Source organism: Columba livia, chromosome Z (assembly GCF_036013475.1).
Source record: "Columba livia isolate bColLiv1 breed racing homer chromosome Z, bColLiv1.pat.W.v2, whole genome shotgun sequence".
Classification (NCBI taxonomy): Eukaryota; Metazoa; Chordata; class Aves; order Columbiformes; family Columbidae; genus Columba; species Columba livia.
In genome coordinates this window covers 36,630,329-36,652,134 of record NC_088642.1, presented here as the reverse complement: position 1 = coordinate 36,652,134, position 21,806 = coordinate 36,630,329, and the positions used below count along the sequence as shown (strand labels likewise).

The following is a 21,806-nucleotide window of genomic DNA, read 5'->3' as shown; positions in this document are numbered from 1 at the left end:
AATTAAAACAAAACAAAACAAAACAAAAAACCTCCCACAAAACACTCAAACAGAACAGGCCTGTAGCATACATCCTTGCACACCTTTTCAGCATAATCACCCACTGAAGACAGTGCAGCATGAGAAATAAAATGATACACAAGACATGTGGTGCATGTTCTACTTTTTAAGGTGGTATAAGGATCACACTTTTTTGTCTTATTCTTATTTCTAGTTATACAGCATCACAAGAAAATTTAACATGAGGCACATTCATTACTCTTTCTCATGAGACAGAGGAGTTCAAAGCTGTTGTTCTCAGAGAGATACTATGCCATTGGCACCAGAAGGGAATGCCCTTATCAGTTACCAATGAGAAGGCAAGTGTGAAGAAAATACAGGGTAGGAAAAAGCTTGGGAATCTCCAGTGTAATAACTATGGCCTCTAAAACAATCATTAGAATAGATGGCAAAGCAAAATTAATTTGTTTGTTCTAAGAAACCACTTCAAGCTGATGTAGCAACACAGTGTAACACAACACTAAAATAACCTAAAATATGACCAGGAAAATAATAACTGTAAATCAATGGATTAGAAAAATAATAATGTAAATAGAGACAATAAGGAGTAATACTCTGATAGAGACAGGTAAACATCAGTTTTGGTAAGTCAGAAACTTTTGGCCCATATTTGAAAGATATCTGCCTAGTTTCCAATTTCATGACCAATAGTCTTTCCATTTTGATCTTGCACTTTTCACAGTGTTGGCACATAAGCCATGAAAAGCAACCTGAAGAATTAGAAGATACATGCACTTTCTTTCTGAGCTCCCATGTAACAGGCTTCAAAGAAACTGATTTGTGTATTCATGATTAGGAGCACTGAGGGCCAAGGGAATCTGGATATTTCATACAGGGTTTATGTCAAAGTGGAGTGATAAGATTATGCTCCACAGATGTATACAGCTCAGTATCATGAACAAAAAAGGAACTGTCCTATTCAGGTTGCTATGTAGTTATATATTAATCAAGACACATTTGTTCCTACTGGTACTATAATTTTAGTTTCCATGCTGTGCTATTAATATTCATCAGTAATTTTTCTTCAGTTCACATATTCTCTTTCCACCTAACTGGCAATTTCAGTCATTTCTTAAAAACTGTTACCTCCTCCAGAAACAGATGTTAAGTAAAACAACAAAGCAACATCACTGATGATGTACAGGACAGAATCTGGACAGGATTCTGAGCACGTTCATTGAAGATAATGACGCAGACTGACTGAAGTCTATAAGGAAATATTAATACTGTGTCATCTGGCCACAAGCAACTGCATCTGTGTTATTAATCAAGTGGTACAAACTCAAAGCCTTTTTGTTTGGCTAAACCAAAAATGCCATATCTTAAATTAAGCTGTGGCAAGATTTGGCATTACAAGCTTTCTCCACAGTCTCAGAGAAAGTATTCCTCTGCCATCTCCTTCAATTTTCTATGCTGCCCCTTTGACACAGAAAGTCTCAGGACTCTCCTCTACTTCAACACAAAAATTCGAGATATCCTGAGACATCTTGTCTGCCCATCAATTGCCTCTCCTACAGGTTAAATCTGCTAGTCTTCTGCAGATGCCTCATATACTGCAGAGGGTCTCAAGTGGCATTAGTCACCTTTGCTTAAGCAACTCAGGCAAGCCCTTTATGTGTTTGACTTCACCACTTTTAATGACGTAGTTTACTCCTTTTCCTACTTAATTTTTCAGACTAATGCCTGGCAGGGGATGGGAGCAGCCTGTGTCCTGTCTTGTACAATATTTGCTCCTTCAAGCTACTTTTTGTTGTTTATGCAAGCATAAGCACTAGGAAGAATTTGGAATGTTTTGAAGAAGGAAATGCAAAATGGGCACAGATTCAGAGACAGAAAGGAAAGTAAATTTTTGGCATTCTCAATAAATCCTCTATTTTATGCAATAAGAGACAACCAGCTCTCTGAAGCACTGCATATTTGCCCATACAGTTATTTTCTGTTTTGAAGAATGAAACAATAGCTACACTGCCACTATGACCTGCTTGGTAAAAAGACAGAATTACTGCATTAAAAATTTTCTTGAATTAATGTGAAAATGATCAGAAAAATATCACCGATCTCCATTAAGGCCATAAAATACTGCTACAAAAATTCTTCCTCAGTCAAAAATCACAAATAGAGATGAGAGCACATAAGAGCACATAAGAACTTCTACTAACTACAGTACTGTTCTATCAATATGCACCTCTGTATGATACAGTATCCCTAATATAAAAGAACAGACTCCAGAATAACTGTACAAACATGAACCCCATTGCACTAACTTATCTATACCACTGTTTCTCACATGCCAAGGTAATAGGCCTCTCAAAAATATCTTAGATAGCTGGAAATGTCAAACATCTCACTTATAGCAAGTTTTCCTGGTTGTTTACCTTTTGTCAGATAAGCTATTGTCAGCATTCACTGCACTGAAATTTTCCAACAAGGCATATGCACACACTTTGACTCCCTTTTACAGCCAGCTTGATGCTGATTTGTGCATTCAATTTAAATAGACTATTACATTTAAAAAGCTCAAGTGTTCAAAACCTCAGGAGCCTGGCAAGCTAATTAGCTTGTTGTGCCTGTTTCTTATCAACTAAAGCCATGTTACTGACCTTATCTGGAAGTAGTATTTGTATTTAAATCTATTATAATAAGAGCAGAAGACAGTGGGATCAAAAAGAAAACACGTGATAAGAGCTTATGCTTTGCACTGTGTACTAATAAGAGCCTATAAAAATGAATGGACTTCCATATATCTAAGACTTTACAGCACAAAGACTTTATAGACGTAAGACTTTACAGCACAAAATGAAAAAGCCCTTCTCCAACTGAACACCAACTTGAATGCCAACCTAAACACACACACACAAAATGCACTAATATAAAAACACTAATTGCACAGCCATTGAAGTTTCCTATTCTGATTTTTTCACTAACCCTAGAACAACCGAGGTATGGAACATACTAAGCAAGTGACAAAAGGGGGGTTACTGCATTTTAAACCACTGTAATCTAGATTCTAAGAAAAATATTCTGCCGTGCTAAAGTGAAACTGTCTGCACTGTCCATTCTGTCATGGGAATCGGTCAATGGCAGTGGCTTTTATACAAGAAACCTAATTTCTCTCTGTTCACAGTATCATCTCCTTCAATTTCTCTCTTAAAATACAAATATTTTTACTGAAAACATAAAAAGTAAATATTTTCTATCATTGTCTTGGCACCTACTGAAGCTCTTAACTAAGAGTTTACCAACTGGCTGCAGTCCTGATGACTTCAGCATACTTTAAGGGACCGGTGAGACAAAGAAACATTATTAGTCACTTAGCTCTGCGAATGATAGCTAACCTCTACCTTCAGGTAACAGAAAAAAAAATAATATTTAAAACACATACTGTGTATAAAAAACACATACCGTGTGACTCCTTATAACACCAGAACATGTACACAAAAAAGAAGGAAAACATTTTAATGAGATGTCAGAGGCTGGAGGCTTTAGCACTTCACACACACCTCTGTGATAGAGGCAGTGCACAGGCTACAGCCATGCATTGTAGTTACTGGTTCTACTAACTGCTCCCAAAACCCTGTGGCTGCTCCGATTACTGATGCCAACAGATTAAAAAAAAAAAAACACAAAACAAAAACAAACAAAACAAAACAAAAACAAAACAAAAACAAAACACAAAAAACAAAAAAAAAAAAAAAAAAAACAAAAAAAAAAAAAAAAAAAAAAAAAAACAAAAAGAAGAAAATAGAACAAAGAAAAAACCCAAAAACCAGAATGGCTAATTGAATGGGCTGTAGAAAAGAAGCCCTTCATGCACTTAATTTTGCATTCTTAAGAAAAGGAAAAAAGTAAAGAAGCAGGTGAAGAAAGATGCTGACCTTTGAGAAAGCAGAAGGAAGTTACTGCATAAGAACCATTTTAGAGTTGTTATAGAGTTTTGGTTTTGAGAGAGTAAATGGAACTCCGATTTTCATTCCAAAAAGCTAAATTGTAAGCCATAACCACTTGGATCTCACTTTAAGTGACATTTGGCAGAAAACATCTTAAGAAGTATGTAGTACATGACAACTGAAATCACCATTTAAAATCCTGAACAAGGCATATTTGATCTTATTATACCATACTAGAAACACAAATGCAAGAACAAAGGAGTAGTGATCAATTACAACCATCAGCATAATCTCACTATGCAAAACGAATATTTATTTTAAGAAGACATGTCATATTGTTCTCTCAAACATTTCAGTCAGGGAAAGTTTTAAGTAACCCATAAAACTGTTTACACCAGCAGGCACATTTCCAAGATAAAAATTATTTCCTAAAAGTAAAATCTACATTGGGTTAATATTTTTAAACAAGCGATGCATAAAATATATCAAACAGACTTGATTTATTGTGTGAAATGGACTTTGCTATATCCAAGAATCAGTTTAGGTGAAAAGGGGTGGATTTTTCCTAGTGACATGCAATAGACTGTCATGCAGTGTTTAACACATGGAGTAGTGTTAGTCTGCCTTCAGCATCTGAAAGCCTATTTAAATGGAGAAACAGTACTAGATGTTTATCATTGTGAATACCCAAATACAAAATGAAAAAATAAAAAGTAAAAAACATGCTCATTATATGGTAAGATGGAATTTGAATGACACAGCTTTCTTCCTTTAGCCCTTATTTTAAGTGGGAAACAAACCAAATTCATTTAACTTAAAAATCATTTGAAGTAATACACCTGCCCCAGTGTAAAATAACTGCTCACTGAGAACACATGCGTATCAATTATATTTAATTAACAGCAAACCAACCCAGATGGGTGATACAGATTACAAAAATGTATATCAGTAAGAGCCTTTTAAGTAAAACAAAGTATTTAAATCCACCAAAACAACAAATAGATTTTGCCCAGAGAATCCTGCATCAGGTTACATCAGCAGAACAGGCCACAGGGAGGTTTCAGTTTTCCTCACAATTCCAGTCAAAGAGATCAAAAATTTAACAAGTACAACACACACCCTGCAGCAATATAGACTGATTTTCACTGCCTGTGCTACAGCAAACACTGTTTTCAACTATGGGCCAAGTTTCAACCGACAAGTTTAGCTCTGAATACCCACACAATTTTCTGCATAATTGAACTGGGGATTAATGAGGTGGGAACTACCACCCTAAAAATGGGTTGGCCCAGCCAGACAAAAGTCTAAGTCACTAGGTTCAAGAGTGAACAGCTTTTTGTCCTCTTAGGCTCCCACTGACAACTGTAGACACAACAAAAAGATAACATAATCAGAAAGCAAAGTGATCCTTCTCTTCTTACACATAGCTAAATAAAATAAAATTTTAAAAAAATGTGTTGTAAACTGCTCGCATATTCCAGGGGCAATACTTTTAATTACACTGCACTTCAAAATCTGTGGCAGCTAAAGGGCAGAACACACCAGTTTTACTTCTGAGTCAAAAGTCACCATCCAGAATAAACATGGGAGGTTTCCAGAGACATATACCTGTTCTCTTGTTAAAAATGGTGACTCTCAGAAGTTTATAATGCCCTACTAACCCATGATAAAGATAATCTTGCTTACATTTTAAAGCCCAGACAAGTTTTTTCTCAGACTGCTAACACACATACACGCATACTTCATGCATGAGTTCGACTTAACCCAAGGCGACTGCTGTGATAGATGAAGCTAACCATACACTCATAATCACATGTAGAACCGGAGCTTGACATTAGAAAAGCTTTTTGCTCCTATTACTAAATTGCAGGAAACATCCATTATTTTGGGCATAACTCGTGGGATTCATTAATCTTATTTGTTTCCTCTAACAGCTGTAAAAACTTGCAGCTTCCCCTGGCATCTTCAGCATGTAGAACAGATTTTCAGTTCACACATCTGAGCATGTTAAAAATTGAAGAGGGCATGGCATAAACTTCTTTTCCACTTAATATCAGAATAAAGGGACACTGCCCTTGAACTGGGAAGAGGATGTAAAAGAGAAGCACCTAGGGTCAAGCAGCTGGAACAATGGGATATCAACCAAGACATACAGGTATAAAATTTTTAGCAAGAGACAAGACTCTTGACAAAAATACATGTTCTCACTTCTTTTTCATATTATACAATAGACCTACAAACATGTGGTTTTATCACATTTGATCCACACCATCTCTTTCTTTTATGCACAAAGCTGGAGTTTTTAGATCCAGTTAAGGTTAGGTATAAATATTGACCTGAGGTAAAAGAAAAAACCCATTCTGAGAGATCATTTGAGGACACTGTGGCAGTTCTGAGTCACCTCTTGAAAGTGAAATGAACCAAAGAAACATTTGTCCACAAGCCCAGCAAAGAAGGACTTACCTGTCTGTTGTGTTCTTTTGGGGTAAGTCTTGCTGCGACTTCTTTCAATGCACTGGTTCGGCCGCGGAAGCTGCACAGAAGGGTCTCTGGTCATTTGCAAAGACGTCCTGCCACTTGAAAATGCAACAAAATCATTGGAAAACACTTCAAAAAAGGATGAAAGAAATGGAGGGTCTTTAGACTGAAAAAATGCTTAGAGTTTGGGCAGCATGTTTTGTTAGCTGTTTACTTCTCATCCCAACTCTGGCTTTCCTGTGAAGAAGCACTACCCTGACTTTTGTTTTGAATCAGTCACTGGCAGAACCACCAATGGATTGTGCCAGCTTCTTCTGTATTTGACATTTTCAAGGGGAGCTAAACAAACACGACAAAATGCTAGTTTATTCGCAATAGGCTAAGATAGTGTGAGATTTTGTAACCTCGAATATTCTAACATATGACTTCCCTAAGTAATTTGATTACTTCCTGAACTCTTTCTACACATTTTCATCTCAGGAAAACACATCTTTAACATTGTTCAGTTCCAGTCAGTAAGGAGCCATATAGAATGACAACCTTAGGGGCATGGAAAAGCCTGTGAAGAGCAAAGCGTAATAAAGTGCTCTCACTAACACAGGCACAAATGATAATAAACGGAAGTCCTGATTACCATTTACAGTAAGGCACAATTTAAATTGTGCAATTTAAATAAGTAATTAAGTTTAAATAAATTATTTTATGCTCATTTTAATACTCCTCCAAATACGAATAAGCAGAATATAGTGTTCATAACAAAATGTAAAACAGGCCTCATATTCCTCCCCAAAACTCCATGACAGGTTTGATATTCAGTTCAATGTTTTTTCTGTTCCCAAGCAAACCAGAAAACATTTCAGCTCAACTTTCAAGTTTGTCAGCCATGCCGGTCTTGCAACTCTTATAAGTAGTTTCAACAAATCATCTGGGGATAAGACCTTCCATGCACATTAACACCTCCACATATTAACCAAAGCATCTGAGCTTAAGACAAGAAAATTGTTTTCCTCAAAACTGCCTGTCACCTAATGAGAAGCGCCTAGAAGGAAAAAAAAAAAGCCAAAAGATATTATTATTGTTCCTACGCATACACAGTCAATGGTGGGATTATTAATTCTGTTTTGAGCTGAAAATACATATAGATACACAACACCGTTATTGCTTTTGGTGATACAACAGGGACCAAAACAAAGAGGGAAGACAATCAAAGCTGATAGATAAGCAAAGCAAAGATTCTTGAAGCACATGAAAATGCTGATAGTGCTGTTCTGAATTCCAAGAAGAGTTCACACGTCAATCACCAATTGATTATCACTATTTATCATTAGCACTGTATAATCAATATGGTGCAACTAGATATCACAACCTACATTTACAAGAACGTCCACTCATGTCATGGGGAGTCCTCAAGTATCACTACAGCAAAACAGGGAACACTTAATACTAGAAGGGCAATACATACTTTCATGTTTTCTAGACAAAATTAAAATCATAAACATAGGACAGTGACCATCATCTTAACAAGGCAAGCCATACCACAGATCACCCTTGAAACTTATTAAAAAAGAAAGATGAACATAAATGCACCACCAGCAGGAATAACTCAAACATAGTTAACTGCTTTGTGCTATTTCTTTTTTTAATTGATTGGAAGGTTGTGCTAAGTACAAAGCTTTCTCCTCCCCAGCACCAGTGCCCTGTTCCAGTCTGCTGAAATGGTCCAACAGAGGAAACTCTCACCCCCAGTACTCTGGCAGGAACCCACCAAACTCCTCTCCATTTTTGCAGACAGGGTAATATGGATCAGGATCTAACTAGAAACTCAAAAGGCAGTACTATCATATACACTAAGGAGAAGCTGGATCATGCCAGATAATGTGATAAGCCAAATAATCTGTGTTATTATTGAATACTTTGGTAAAAATGAAATAGAAACACACCAGTGATCCTGGCTGCAGACAATCCAGATTCAGTCACGTGAGCTCAGGCTCAGACCTGGCATAGTCATCTCTCCATGAGTAACTCCTTCCTTACAAGCAAGATCTTGCATCCAAGGGTAACAGACAGTTGACTGAATTGCGACTGACTGAGGACAAGTGCTACCTTTACACAATGCTGTTAGTACCTACAACAGATATTAACTCTAATCCCAGAGCTGCTCAAGAAATTGGGTATTATGGTTTTCTTGCTTTTAGAAAAGTGTTCCAAAGAGGCAGTGACAAGGAACTGCCTAATGACTGTTGGCCTTACTCATTATGATCTGTGTATTTCCTGAGTGATGGTAGAAATACAGACAGGAAGAAGAGATAGACAGACAGGCCAAAACTAAACCTAAACAAACCTGGTATATTTGCAGGCCATGAAAAAAAACTCTAGAATTTTCCTTCAATAGTAAATAGGGACTTTTCACCCATCAGCTTCAAAATAACTACAAAAGATTTAAAACTATTTTTATGCCCAGTTGACCAACAGGGAAAATGAAAATGGAAACAGGGGCTTGGCTTTCAGATGTGGTTTTGATTTGCTGCTTTCCATCCTCCCTTTCAGGTTCACTGAATACACAACTCTAAAGCGAGTCTGAAAAACAGACCATAAATGATTTGGCTCAAAATTGTTCAGCCAATGTGACAGAATTGGATTTATAACAGTGGTTGCCAATTTCCAAACCAAGTGCTTTACTCATTAGACAAAGACCCTGTCATTTCAACAGGCTTAAAAACATGAAGTCTCAATAAAACTCAGTTAAAACTATTGGATTTTTGACACCTTACAGTTTTAAACTACATCTTGTATCCTGCTAGTCCTTTGTGGCACAGCAACCAGAGGATCTTAAATCCACTCTCTCTGCCACATCTTCCTCTGTATCACAGTATTAACTGTCGTCATATCACACTGTCTGCTTGGTTAACTCAGGCTAAAATCAAGACTAAGTGCCTTGAGTACACCCTTACTCTGAATTTTACTGCATCTTTCAAGGTTTGCAGCCTTTAACACATATCCAATTTTGCCAGCTCCCCTTCTCCCTTTAGTTCTGCCCTCATGGTTATTCTTGAACAACAGCACTGTACCAGTAGTACTGCTACAGGATTAGACATAACCATTTGGATGAAGAGCCCTTGCCACAGCTCATTTGCAGCCGTAAAGGGCATCACAGTTACAGACTTCATAGAAGTCTTTGCACCAATCCTTTGCTAATTCTCAGAAGAAAGGCAGCAGCCAACATGCCTCCTTGCTTTGGTATTCCTCAGTTGCCAGGAAAAACCCTTTAGGACATTAACATAATTTCAGGACTTGTAAGGAGATTTTGACTTCAAGCATTGCCAAGGCTGCTCTCACGTTCACTACGGGCTACAGCAGGCCCTAGCCAACTCTGAGGATCTAGAGAATGTGAAATAACTCACATTTGTCCCAAAACTGCCAGATTCCCAAAGGGAACCTGTTAAAATGGCCTCTATTCATGCTTTGTCAGTAGAACTGCTCTGAGTCAGTCTGGGTGGGGTTTTTCTTTCATTGTAAGAGAAAAGAAGGAATAAAGAAGGAATTAGTTGAAATTTAACCAATTAAATAAACTCACCTGTACCGATGTTTATAACCTATGGACCCAAACTTGCTGAATTTTCTTGACAGAGAGTTTGATTCATTCTCTGGCACTCTATGTAGTTCGAAAAATAGAACAACAGAGTAAGTTACATAGATAGGTCACACAACTACAGTCCCCTTCCCAAGAAAATTAAAGAGAAATACAAACTTCAGGTTCCAAAAAAACCAACTTTCTGCTAGTCCCTCTTCATCCCTACCTCCAGGCAGACTGTTACGGGATTGGGAGCTCCACAAAACCACATGTTTATGCCCTCCTCTTTTGACTACACACAACTTTATTTCAAGGTCTACTGTAAACTGTTGGCAACAGCAGCCTGCCTTTTGCTTATTATTTCACAGGAGCAGGCAAAAATATCATGCCACAGTAATGAGACTGCAAGAGGGATTCTGAGCTTACTTAATTACAGCACTGCTAAAGCTCGCCCCAAGCAACCCATTGACCAGTTCCTAGCTAGATCTCTTTGCACATTACTGCTAGTGTTTTTGTGACAGTTAAAATAAACTGGTTTGAGATGTGTAATATTGGAAACATTTTACACACTTCAATAAGTAAGCAAAACATTATGGAAATTCAGGGAGCCTTTCTATCAAAAAAGAAAATTTCTGTGCATCGTAGGAGATAGCAACGCCTGAAATCCAAAGGCCTCACTCCAGTCAATGCTGCTACAGAAAATGTGATGGTTAAATATGTAGAAATGTATATCGCAGTTTAAATCCTGACATATGCATTTGTGGCTATTTCTGTTAAAGCGTACTTTATGCAACCTGAGATACTATTTTTAAAAGAATTCTAAAACAAAAGAAATCACCAGACTACTAAATTTTAAAATTATTTCACGTCATTGTAAGAAAGGGGAATGCAAAGTCTTTTTAAAACATTCTAGAACCAAGAGCAATAATGTGTTTCCAGGCAGCAAGCCTGTGCTACACCACTCTGTACATATAAAGAAGTTTCTTTCTCAATATAGTCTCCCTCCTTTTGGTAATGAAACCACAACTTCTGCATCACTCACCTGAAAAACATATGATGTTCTACACAGCATTTCCAGAGATGTTTGCATGTAGTCTTGTCATGTGCTTCAAAAAAGAAGGAAGTTTCATTGCACTGAAAACAAATCAATATTGTCAGGAAGGATTGCACCAGTGAAGTGAATCTTCATGTACTGAACTCAAGAACCATCTCATATGCGTGTATATAAAAAAAGATGTAAGTATGAAGAAAAGCAGGTTCTATAAGTCTGTAGAATTCTTCATTTAAAAGAGGTTTCCCTTTTGGTTTCTCATTGCATGAAAAATAATAAATAATTATTTAAATAATCAATTCCTTAGCCAGAGAAAAACAGAAGAGAAAGGAGATTATTGAAATACTTCTGTTTCTTCACTCTTGTTCACAGATACCAGCTTTTTCCTATTTTAAAAGTATAAAGTTTTTTTTTCAAATAATGTTTCTGATGTTTTCTGAAACTACACCTCAGATGTCAAGCAAAAATATTTTCCCAAGGCTCTATTTAATATTATGCAAAAAAGCAAGAATAAGTGAAAGAAAAAAACTCAACATTTGTGATGAGCTATTATGAGGCAACAACACAGAGAAAATTCACCAAACATATATGTAGAGAAGAACCAAGGTAAATCTGGAAACAAAAACCAACCAAACAAACAAACAAACAACAACAAAAAAAAATTAGAGGAAGGGAAGATTAAAAAATAAAAAACTAGCTGATTTCAGAATAATTGAAAATACTAGGAAAAAGGTCAAAGGTAAAAACCATAAAATCTACCTTAAAATCTCTTCAGGGAGACAACAAAAAAAGAATACTCAAAGCTTAAAAACTAATCACTGGAAACTGGCAGTCAGTGCAGTAGACATGAGAAACAGGCAGGAAGGATGAAAGAGAAGTCAGACATACACAAATTACAAACTAGCAACAGGCAAGATGAAGCAACAGCTACACAACAGTTCTTATATCCAACAGACTAAACACTGAAATATGTTCACATAAAATACAATTCCATATATCTATCAGTCAGTAAACTTCAGTACTCAGTTTTGTATCTGTGATTTGCACAAAGAATGAGTAGTCCCACTGACTCCCGTGTGAATCCTTGGCATGGTAGGATACAATCTGTAAGAAAACTGAGTCCTAAAACCATTTCTCCCATATGTCAGTTACAAAGGGAGTATGATTCATACCACTTTCGGCAGCTGATTTTAGGAAATGGATGCTCTTGCTTTAGTCATACTTGCGTAGTGCCACACATACATAGGTAAAGAGTTCTGGCAAGTTCCTCCTGCTCATAATTTAATGAAGAATAGTGACCTGCAAGCACCTTGCAAACTATGAACTAATTCAATATGTTCTCCAGAATTCAAAATTTCACCTCTAACAAAAAAAAAACAAAACAGTTATATTTCCATTAACGGCTGTCAGTCAGCCTCACGAAATCACAAATTACCTGCTCAAGCAGCCTTTCCTCCACCTTGAAACAAATATCAGTAAATAAGACAGAACCTGTGATTAGAACAATTGGGGTCTCATTCCCTTAAAAATAAACAAACAAACAAACAAACAAAGGAGGGACATACACATGGGGCTTATTTTCTCACATGGATTATTTTAGTCCGTGTAATGGCTGGTTGGAACAGCCCCATGAAATATCCAAGAAAAGGTAAACATCATCTAGCCTTCTCCAAAAAGCACATTTTCCTCTCTATGGCACCACAGAAAGAAAGAGGAGTACAGTACAATACACAGCCACTGAGAATGCTGAAAACTAGGATTTGATTGAGATTGCTGTGCATAGCATTAAAGTATTATACAGTACAGGGCTGTCAAACTCATTTTCAACAAGGGCCACATCAGCCTGGCGCTTGCCTTCAAATGGTCGAATGTAATTGTAGGACTGTATAAATCTAGGACTGTATAAATGTAGCAGTAACAGGGGCGGAGAGAAGCCAGGGGTGTTTCAGCTTTTTTTGAAAGAGTCTTTTTAAAATAAGGTATTTCTATAACATCGTATCTTATTATTAGCCCAGTTCGAATGCCACTGGAATTCCAGGAAAGATTCCCATCAAGGAAAAAGTTCTACTTGTCCATTTTTTCTAATTTTTAAGTTAACATTAAAGCAATCACTATTGATTCCATCATTTGAAGGCATTATTTTCTAAGGTGGAAGAAATCTCAGCTGGTAAGGAAAAAATGTTGATGATTAACTAAGTGCTGAAACATCTATACTTAGTATGCAGCAATCAAAGGCACTAAGGAAATAACTCTATAGATCAAATTTATCAACAAGTTATGGAATTCAGATGTGGAAAATGAAACAGATGCCTAAAAATCAGCAGATGGATCAACAAGCTTTCTGATTACACGCTGAGATTTGATTATTTGAATTTGAAGGAAAAGCACATGTCTGAAAACTATTGCCTCAGAATGGATGCCTGTAATTAGTTAACTAGCAGCTAAAAGAGGGATAAATAAAGCCTAAAACGTTCATTTAGAAGATACTTCACCAACACAGAGGAGACAATTCATAATTCTTCTACCATTTTTCATGTTTTTTTGTGAAGGATTCAGTAACTACTGCAACTAAGTCCAACATGACACTGCACACAGCACATCTAAGTTTAGGACTTCCTCCATTTACTTTTTAAGACTATTTAAGGCTTTCAAGAGCATTGTGATTAAACTCACAATCTATAAATGCATATATAAAAATTAAGCAGTACTGGAGGTAGTATAATCTTCCAGATATAATCTTTTTGCTGTAAAGGAATAAATTGATTTTTATAAGTAAAGCAAAGAGGACCTTACCTGTTAACACCATGACTATTGTTGCCATTAAAAAGTAATATTTTTAGCATCTTGAAAAATTTTATTCTCTTACAGGTACAAACAGTTAGTTGGTTTTTTTTTAATTATTATTCTTATATATCTGAACCAAAAGAAACAAAGACCTATTGTAGTTTTACTACTGCTTCCAGAGTGGTCCTGGTCCTCTGCACACTCTGGAGACCTCCCCTTTCCTTTCAACCAGCTTTAGTGTTCGTTCCTTTCGGAAGGCAGTTGTGTTCACCAAACAAGCAGAAAACTGCTCATATTTGTGTGCTGATTTTTGATCACAGCTGTGACTTGCACCATCGAGGCGGGGAGTGGGGTAGGACAACACAGCTAGAGGCTGCAAAAGGACAGGCATAACCATTGTGGTGGTATCTAGTTTTTGAGCTACTGGATTATCTTCTCCTACTCTGGGAAAAGGCAAGACGCTAAAAAACTATGAGGACAAATATAAAATATTCCTCTCATTTCAAATGCTTTAAAAGCTTGTCCTGCAGCCTCCAAAACATGCTAAACCTCATATTGCCATAGCCTCATCACCATTTTCACCCAGGGGAGGAGGGATAAGACTAGCACAAGTGATACACAGAATCACAGAATCATTTCAGTTGGAAGAGACCCTCAGGATCATCAAGTCCAACCATCACTTAATCTAACTCTAGCACTAAACCATGTCCCTAAGAATCTCATCTACACCTCCAGGGAAGATGACTCTACCACTTCCCGGGCAGCCTGTTCCAATGCCTGACAATGAAGAATTTTTTCCTAATATCCAATCTAAACCTGCCCTGGCACAACTTGAGACCATTTCCTCTCATCATATCACTTGCTACTTGGGAGAAGAGACCAACACCCTCCATGCTACAACCTCCTTTCAGGTAGTTGTAGAAAATGATTATGTCTCCCCTCAGCCTCCTCTTCTTCAGGCTAAACAGCCCCAGTTCCCTCACAAGACTTGTGCTCCAGATCCTCCACCAGCTTTGACACCCTCCTCTGCACTCTATCTAGTACCTCAGTGTCCTTACCATGAAGGGCCCAAAACTGAACACAGTGTCCAAGGTGGAGCCTCACCAGTGCCAAGCAGACTGCCACAATCACTTCCCTAGTCCTGCTGGTGACACTATTTCTGACACAAGCCAGGATGCTGTTGGCCTTTTTGGCCACCTGGTTACACTGCTGGCTCATGTTCAGCTGGCTGTTAATAAACACACCCAGATCCCCTTCCACCAGGCAGCTTCCCAGCCACTCTTCCCCGAGCCTGTGGCACTGCCTGGGGTTGTTGTGACCCAAGGGCAGAACCTGGCACTTGGCCTTGTTGAACCTCAGACAATTGGCCTCAGCCCAACCACCCACCCTGTCCAGATCCCTCTGTATGGCCTTCCTGCCCCCCAGCAGATCAACACTCACACCCGGTTTGGTGTCATCTGCAAACTTACTGACGACGCACTCAATCCCTTCATCCAGATCATTGATAAAGAGATTAAACAGAACTGGCCCCAATACCGAGCCCTGGGAAACACCACCTGTGACCAGCCACCAACTGGATTTGGCTCCGTTCCCCACAACTCTTTGGGCCTGGCCATCCAGCCAGTTCTTTATCCATCGCAGAGTACATCCACCCAGATCATGAGCTGCCAGCTTCTCCAGGAGAATGCTGTGCGATATGGTGTCAAAGGCTTTACTGAAGTCTAAGTACACAACATCCACAGCCTTTCCCTCATTTACAAGTTGGGTCAACTTGTCATAGCAAGAGATCAGGTTGGTCAAGCAGGACCTGCCTTTTATAAACCCGTGTTGCCTGCGCCTGATCACTTGACTGTCTTGTATGTGCTGTGTGATTTTACTTAACATCATCTGCTCCAAGACCTTCCCCAGCACCAAGGTCAGCCTGACAGGTCTGTAGTTCCCTGGATCCTCCTTCCAGCCCTTCTTGTAGATGGGTGTCATGTTAGCCAACTTCCAGTCAGATGTAGATAGCTTGACTATACTACCAGGTTATAAATAGACGGACATTCAAACAGGTAGCTACAGCCCTTATCTATTTTATGCTGCCTCTCAAATCAGCCAGAAGATTGATCTGGCAAGGCCTTTGAGACCTCCACTAAACAGCTGGTAATTAGTACAACACTCGCCATAACCCCCCCACGCTTAACTGAAAGACTGAAAGTGTGTTATTAATGCCTTCAAAGGAGACAAGTCAGAGAGGTCATTGCTCTACCTAACCACAAAACGACTCTGGAGCTGCTGGAGCTGATGTACTAGCTCAGGGGCCCATACTACACTTCCAAACAGCTCCCAGCTTGCTTGGCCGTGACAGCACAATAACGCAGCTTTCAAGCTCAGAGCTGCTTTATGCCCAGCTAGCTCAGTGCCTATGCAAGGCAAGCTCAAGTCCACCTAGAAGAGAAGACACAAATCTAAAATTAAAGTTCTTCCCTCTGGGGGCCATAAGATCACTTGTTTGTGAAGTTAATGGATTTCTCCAAAGATAAGAGGGCCACAGGCAGTAGACTTAACACCTGTTCCATGGAGCACTGCCCCCATCCACAGATCAAAAACATTTTAAAAACCTATGATTCAAGCAGGCTTTAGCTGCCATAATTCATGACAAGACATGTTTCCACCAATCCGGGCTCAGAAAATTCAGAAGAAAAACGCAAAACCGCAGTAGGAAGCCTGCCAGCACACAGACCACTCTTCCTGGTTGCACTGAATATTAATATAGCATAAGGAGAGATCTTGCCCCATTACCCCCATTACAGAACACACTGAATGCACAAGTAATACACATGCATGTACATGTAACAGAAATATTAACACTAGCTTTGAAGCAACTGCTTCCCAACATTATTTTTTGTCAGGTTAGGCACATACCTTGATACTACCAGTTGTTAACTCCAGTAGGAAATATGCTGTCTTTATATATTTACATAATGCATACCAATCATAGCTTATGTAACAGACAATGTATTATCATTGGTTACACAAGGTCAATCTTTAAGAACATTACACAAGTCAGGAATTAAAATTACTAATGCTATGCCAGTTTGCATGAAGCATGTCAAGATTGAAACAAGTATGTCTCAGCCTCATCCAATTTGAAAAAGGACTAAAGAACTTATAAAATGCTGACAGTAACACAGTGGCAATTAATTTAAGTTTATGCAGGAATCTTAATCCTAGTTCTCCTTCAAAAACATTCATTACTGAAGATTTTGCTATCAAGCCTTGAACCAATCTTAGAATCCTTCTAACATGGCTAAGAATGTTGTTAAGAAAAGCCAAGAAAACCCCCAACTAACTAAAACAATCCAAAACTGTTCTATATGATGTATTAACACTGTTTGCTCATCTCCACCCTCCACTACTGTTCTGCCTTAAATGGGTGCAAATGCAAATTATACAAAAGTCATTTGTACTTCTTAAAACATTCAATTCTAAGCTAAATTGGACTGTAGAATGGGAGGAACATCTCTCCAAAATCTTTTAAACTCCCCAAGAAACTGTGAGAGGAATAAACAAAATTTAAAATTCTTGCCTAGAACTTGTAACTCAAGATGGAATATAGTGTGTGATAGGGTAGGAAGAGGTACAGCTGAACCACCTTATTAATGTAATTATTTTTCAAACTTCTGACACTTATACAAAGCAGATTAAATAAAGTAAATTTCCAGGGTTTTTTTTGAGGCTATTTAAAAGAATATAAAAATATTGTATTCAGATAAGTTTTAGCCAACAGAATGGGGAGCATTAGGCACTTTGGAATTGCCTCACGTCAGTGTTGGTATTGCTCCTGAATACAGTCTTTACCAATTTCACCTTATTAATTCAGCTGAGCTGGGCCCCATTATCTGACTAAGCAAGACTGCAGAGGAAGGCATGTCCTGAAAATATGTAAACCATTTTTAATGGAACTGTGTGGGGGTTTATTCTGACTTGAAAGAAACCCAATTTCAAAATCCCTCAAAATACAAATTTCAGACTTCCGAAAAAACCTTCTCTCAGAATAAAAGTAAAAATTAAAAAAAATAAAAAATAAAAAAATAAAAAAATAAAAAAAAAAAGGTGTTTTACACATTCGACAGTTTCTAGTTTGGTGAAAGAGAAACATGAAAAGTAACAAGTACAGAAGCTTTGCATAAACTCTGTAAAGGAGTGAAATCATTCACTTGCATGTTCAGACAGTGCAGCCAAAGTAAAAGGTGCAGTTACAGAAAACAGTAAGGGGTTGTGTGGAAGAGCACAGAAGTACTTGGTACCTACAGGCAAAAAAGCTCCACATCTCTCACTCCTGCATACTGTTACATTTACGTTCCCAGCCTACACAATCTATCAAAGCATGTTTTTCTCTATTTTGTTTCACATCCTTAGTTGAGAGAGAAATTTAGGAAGCAAGTTGTGTTCCTCACACAGGGAAAGCACAGGAGAGGTGCTGTGCACCCCTCCGATTACTCACTTCCAAACAGTGCCTCCATTGTGATTAGGCTCTGTTTTACTGCATTTGACGGGGGTGGGGGACAGCTTTTGGCAGCCACCTGTATTGCTGGATGGTTTCCAGAAAGGTTGCTCAACAGACATCTATGCTACCAGGAACTGTGCACAGGCATCAGATGGATCTCTCCTTCTTAAAGGAAACTGCACAAAAATACACTTTCCGCATCTTCAAAAATTCTTTGTGATTGTTTGCCATGTTCATATAGGCCTTCTATGCAGTTGTTGCAGTGGAAGGATTCCTAATTTTATGCTGTTACTTAGAGGTTTCACAAAAAGCCTACTATATTTCAAGCTCAGAATTCACAGTGTGGGTCCACTCAGGGGACAATAAAATACTGATTCAATGATTAACAGTACTGAAAAAAGAGTTTCTGTCAGCTGGTCCAGGTCATTAGTCTCCCATGTCAGAATAAGTCATGGATGGCCAAGTATTAAGGACAGTATTTTGTTTAATGGCAATAGCAGTAGCCTCAGGGAGAAAACATATAATATAAGCGAAGTACTGAAAAATAAAACCAAAATGCTGATGGTCATGCTTGCATACAATAGCAACAGGTAAGCGGGACAAATATAAAACAGTTAAATATACAGGAAGTGTTCTAATGGAAGAGATATGAAGAGACAACATTACAAAACAGGAAAGGTAAGAGCAACTTACTTTGTTGTAAGACAGTAAGCACAAATGTCTCTTCCTCAGTAAAACACTGTAAAACAAACTCAGCAGCCATAAATATGGCTGACACAGGCACCCTGCAATGTATTTTTAGGTAGCCTAAGGATATGGACCTGTACATTTAGACTGCCATATCAGCCATCTGTCAAGAAAATCAGTGTGTCTACTTGTGCCCCTTTAGTGGGAAGTACATATTCAAAGTCTTTTGGTAGGTTAGAAGAAATCTCAGATGAATTTATTGAAATAGAGAACAAAGAATTTACCACAAGTAACCTTGTGCAAGGGAAGAGCAACACTTCATCAGACTGAACACACCAACAGCTCCCTCTTGATGAGCAGATGTACCCCCAAGTGTGAATGAAAGTAACTAGTGTCTGGAAACACAAAGCAAAATCCAGCCTGCACAGAGCTTTCACTACAATATGGAAAACATGATTCACACAAAGCACTCAATGTACTCAGAAATAAGCTGCTCTTCTTACTACATGACGTTAATTCCTTCATTATATGCCTTAAAGCTCAATCTAAGGCACAGAAAATTTTCCATTATTTCTTCTCCTCCTGAATCTTTTCTGTTTTTCTCTCCAGCTAACGGGAAACACATCACATGTTCTAGACTTGGTAGACCACATCTGAAACAAGGAAAGTATTAGCTCCCTGGGCCATAAAGCGATATGCCAGGAGGCAAGATGAAGTGAAAATGGCATGTTTACTCTCCTATTCTATAACGCAAGCTCATGTACCACATGGAAGGACAAAGTTACAATATTTATTCCAAAAAACAGAGGGACAGAAGAAATCTGTGAATTTTTTTACCAGTATTAGAGCATACAGTTGGATAAATAAACTGATGAGCTTTCCCTCCTCTGGGTGCAGAACAGCATGAATTGGTTTTAATTCAGAGACTAAGGCTAGTGTTTACTCATTCTAATAAACAATTTTCTTCAAAGTAACATCGCCTGAATGTTAAAAAAAAAAAAAAAAAAAAAGAGAGGAAGATTTTTGTGGGCCATTTTCACCATTCCTGATCTTGTTAGGATATGAAACACTGTAGAAACACTTCCAATAAGTATTAGTTGCAAAGGAGATTTTAATGATGGTACACACCCTTGTACTTACTATTCTCTTGAACAATTTCCTAAAAGTACCTGTCAAGACTTGCAATTACCAAGTTGCTGTCAAAGTGTTTGCTTTATGATCACAACAGTGTTCACCAGCCATCAACATTCACAGTCTCAACTTCAGCATGTTTTCCAAAGCTTCCAGGTTTTCTGCTCAGCATGTTAGATCTCTGCAATTCCATATGATTCAGACAAACACTATACATATGTGACATCAAACAGAAACTACAGAATCACTTCTATGCAATTCACTCTAAGTCAAACTTGGACTTGTTTATACATGAACAGTCATTCACCCTTCACATGAAACATAGAGAGAAGTTTTCCCAACATTCCCCCAGCCTTTAAACAACTCTCTGATTTCAACAAATACACCAACAGAAACAAAATTCTCATAGATCACCACACCAAGTAGAAACAAATCACTGGGATAACAAAAGCAAAACTTGTCAATACATCTGCAGAGGCACAAAAAATGCTGCCTATAAAAAAAGCAAGAGAACTAGTCAGGGCTACACTTAAATTTGCCAGAATGTACGAAATAGCCTCCTGGAAAAAGTCATGGATGAGAATAACAATCACTACATAGATGACTGAAGATAGGTAGATAATCAGCAAATGAGAATATTGCCAGCAAGATAATGCTTATTTAATACTATAAACTTTCAACCTTGATATTCCAAAGAGACCTACAAAGTACTTCCCAAAAATAACTCAGCAAACTTAAGTTACAACTCAATCAGATACCAAAAATCATGGACTGACTGCCACTATTTTTTTTTTTTACACTTCATCATTTTACCTATATCCTCAACACTCTACTCTTCCTCCCTGTGCCACACATGCTTCATAGATGATAAACAGATTTATCTTTTTTTTTTTCAACTGACTCTATCTTAAAGCCTCTTCTCTTGCTATTAACTTGCTATCCTTGCTCCACTGCAAACAATATTGTTCTATCTCAAATGTTCTAATAGCACAATGAAGTTAAACTCTGACAAATGGATTTCGAGCTACATTATGTGGCTGCTTCTGTTTCCAAGCTACCAAATTACTTGTGAGTAACATCTTTGTGAGATTTCCTCCATTCACATTTTGGTTAAGATTAGCCTTCACTGTGGATTTAGCCTAGTTTAAAAGCACTTTTTAACACCATAAACAAGGCATTGCAGAAATAGTCTACTCTAATTTACAGAGCATGATATAAAATGATAAAGGTTTGTTACAAAATTCCTACTTCAGTACTGCTCTGCTGGAGTTCTCTCTCCTTGCCTGCAAAACATAGAAAATCTTTCTTGCTCCTCATTCTTTAATAAAATTGCAGTCGCTACCAGGAACATACTACATTTGAGGACACGGCAATTTTCTTGCAGTAACTATCAATAAAATTAATTTCACATTGATTATTTCTTGTAGTAAATGTCAATAAAATAAATTAGACTTTGATGGACGCACAAAATTTCTCACTTCATTAGACCTGAGATTACCTCTTTTTTTTTCAGGCTTAAATGAAAACTTACATCTTTTCCCAGGACTCTAAGTTCAAACTGTGTTTCCTTGAAGTGAACTTTCGTGATTCTAGGCCTGTAACATTGGAAAAAAAGACAGACAGAACTTCATCAGATTTTAATTTCAAGCATAACAAAATATGAAG

The 21,806-nt window shown here is 37.8% G+C and overlaps 1 protein-coding gene across 1 annotated transcript in view; it reads right to left on the bottom strand.

Annotated features, from left to right (window-relative positions):
- The window catches only part of EPB41L4A (erythrocyte membrane protein band 4.1 like 4A), a 133,903-nt gene that overhangs the window by 37,459 nt on the left and 74,638 nt on the right, over positions 1-21,806 (bottom strand). Inside the window, exons 9-12 of the mRNA XM_065045412.1 lie at positions 21,673-21,736; positions 11,039-11,130; positions 10,000-10,077; positions 6,411-6,523 (exon numbers count right to left, since the gene is read on the bottom strand). Coding sequence (XP_064901484.1) covers positions 6,411-6,523; positions 10,000-10,077; positions 11,039-11,130; positions 21,673-21,736 — 347 coding nt within the window. The remainder of the gene's footprint in view (positions 1-6,410; positions 6,524-9,999; positions 10,078-11,038; positions 11,131-21,672; positions 21,737-21,806) is intronic.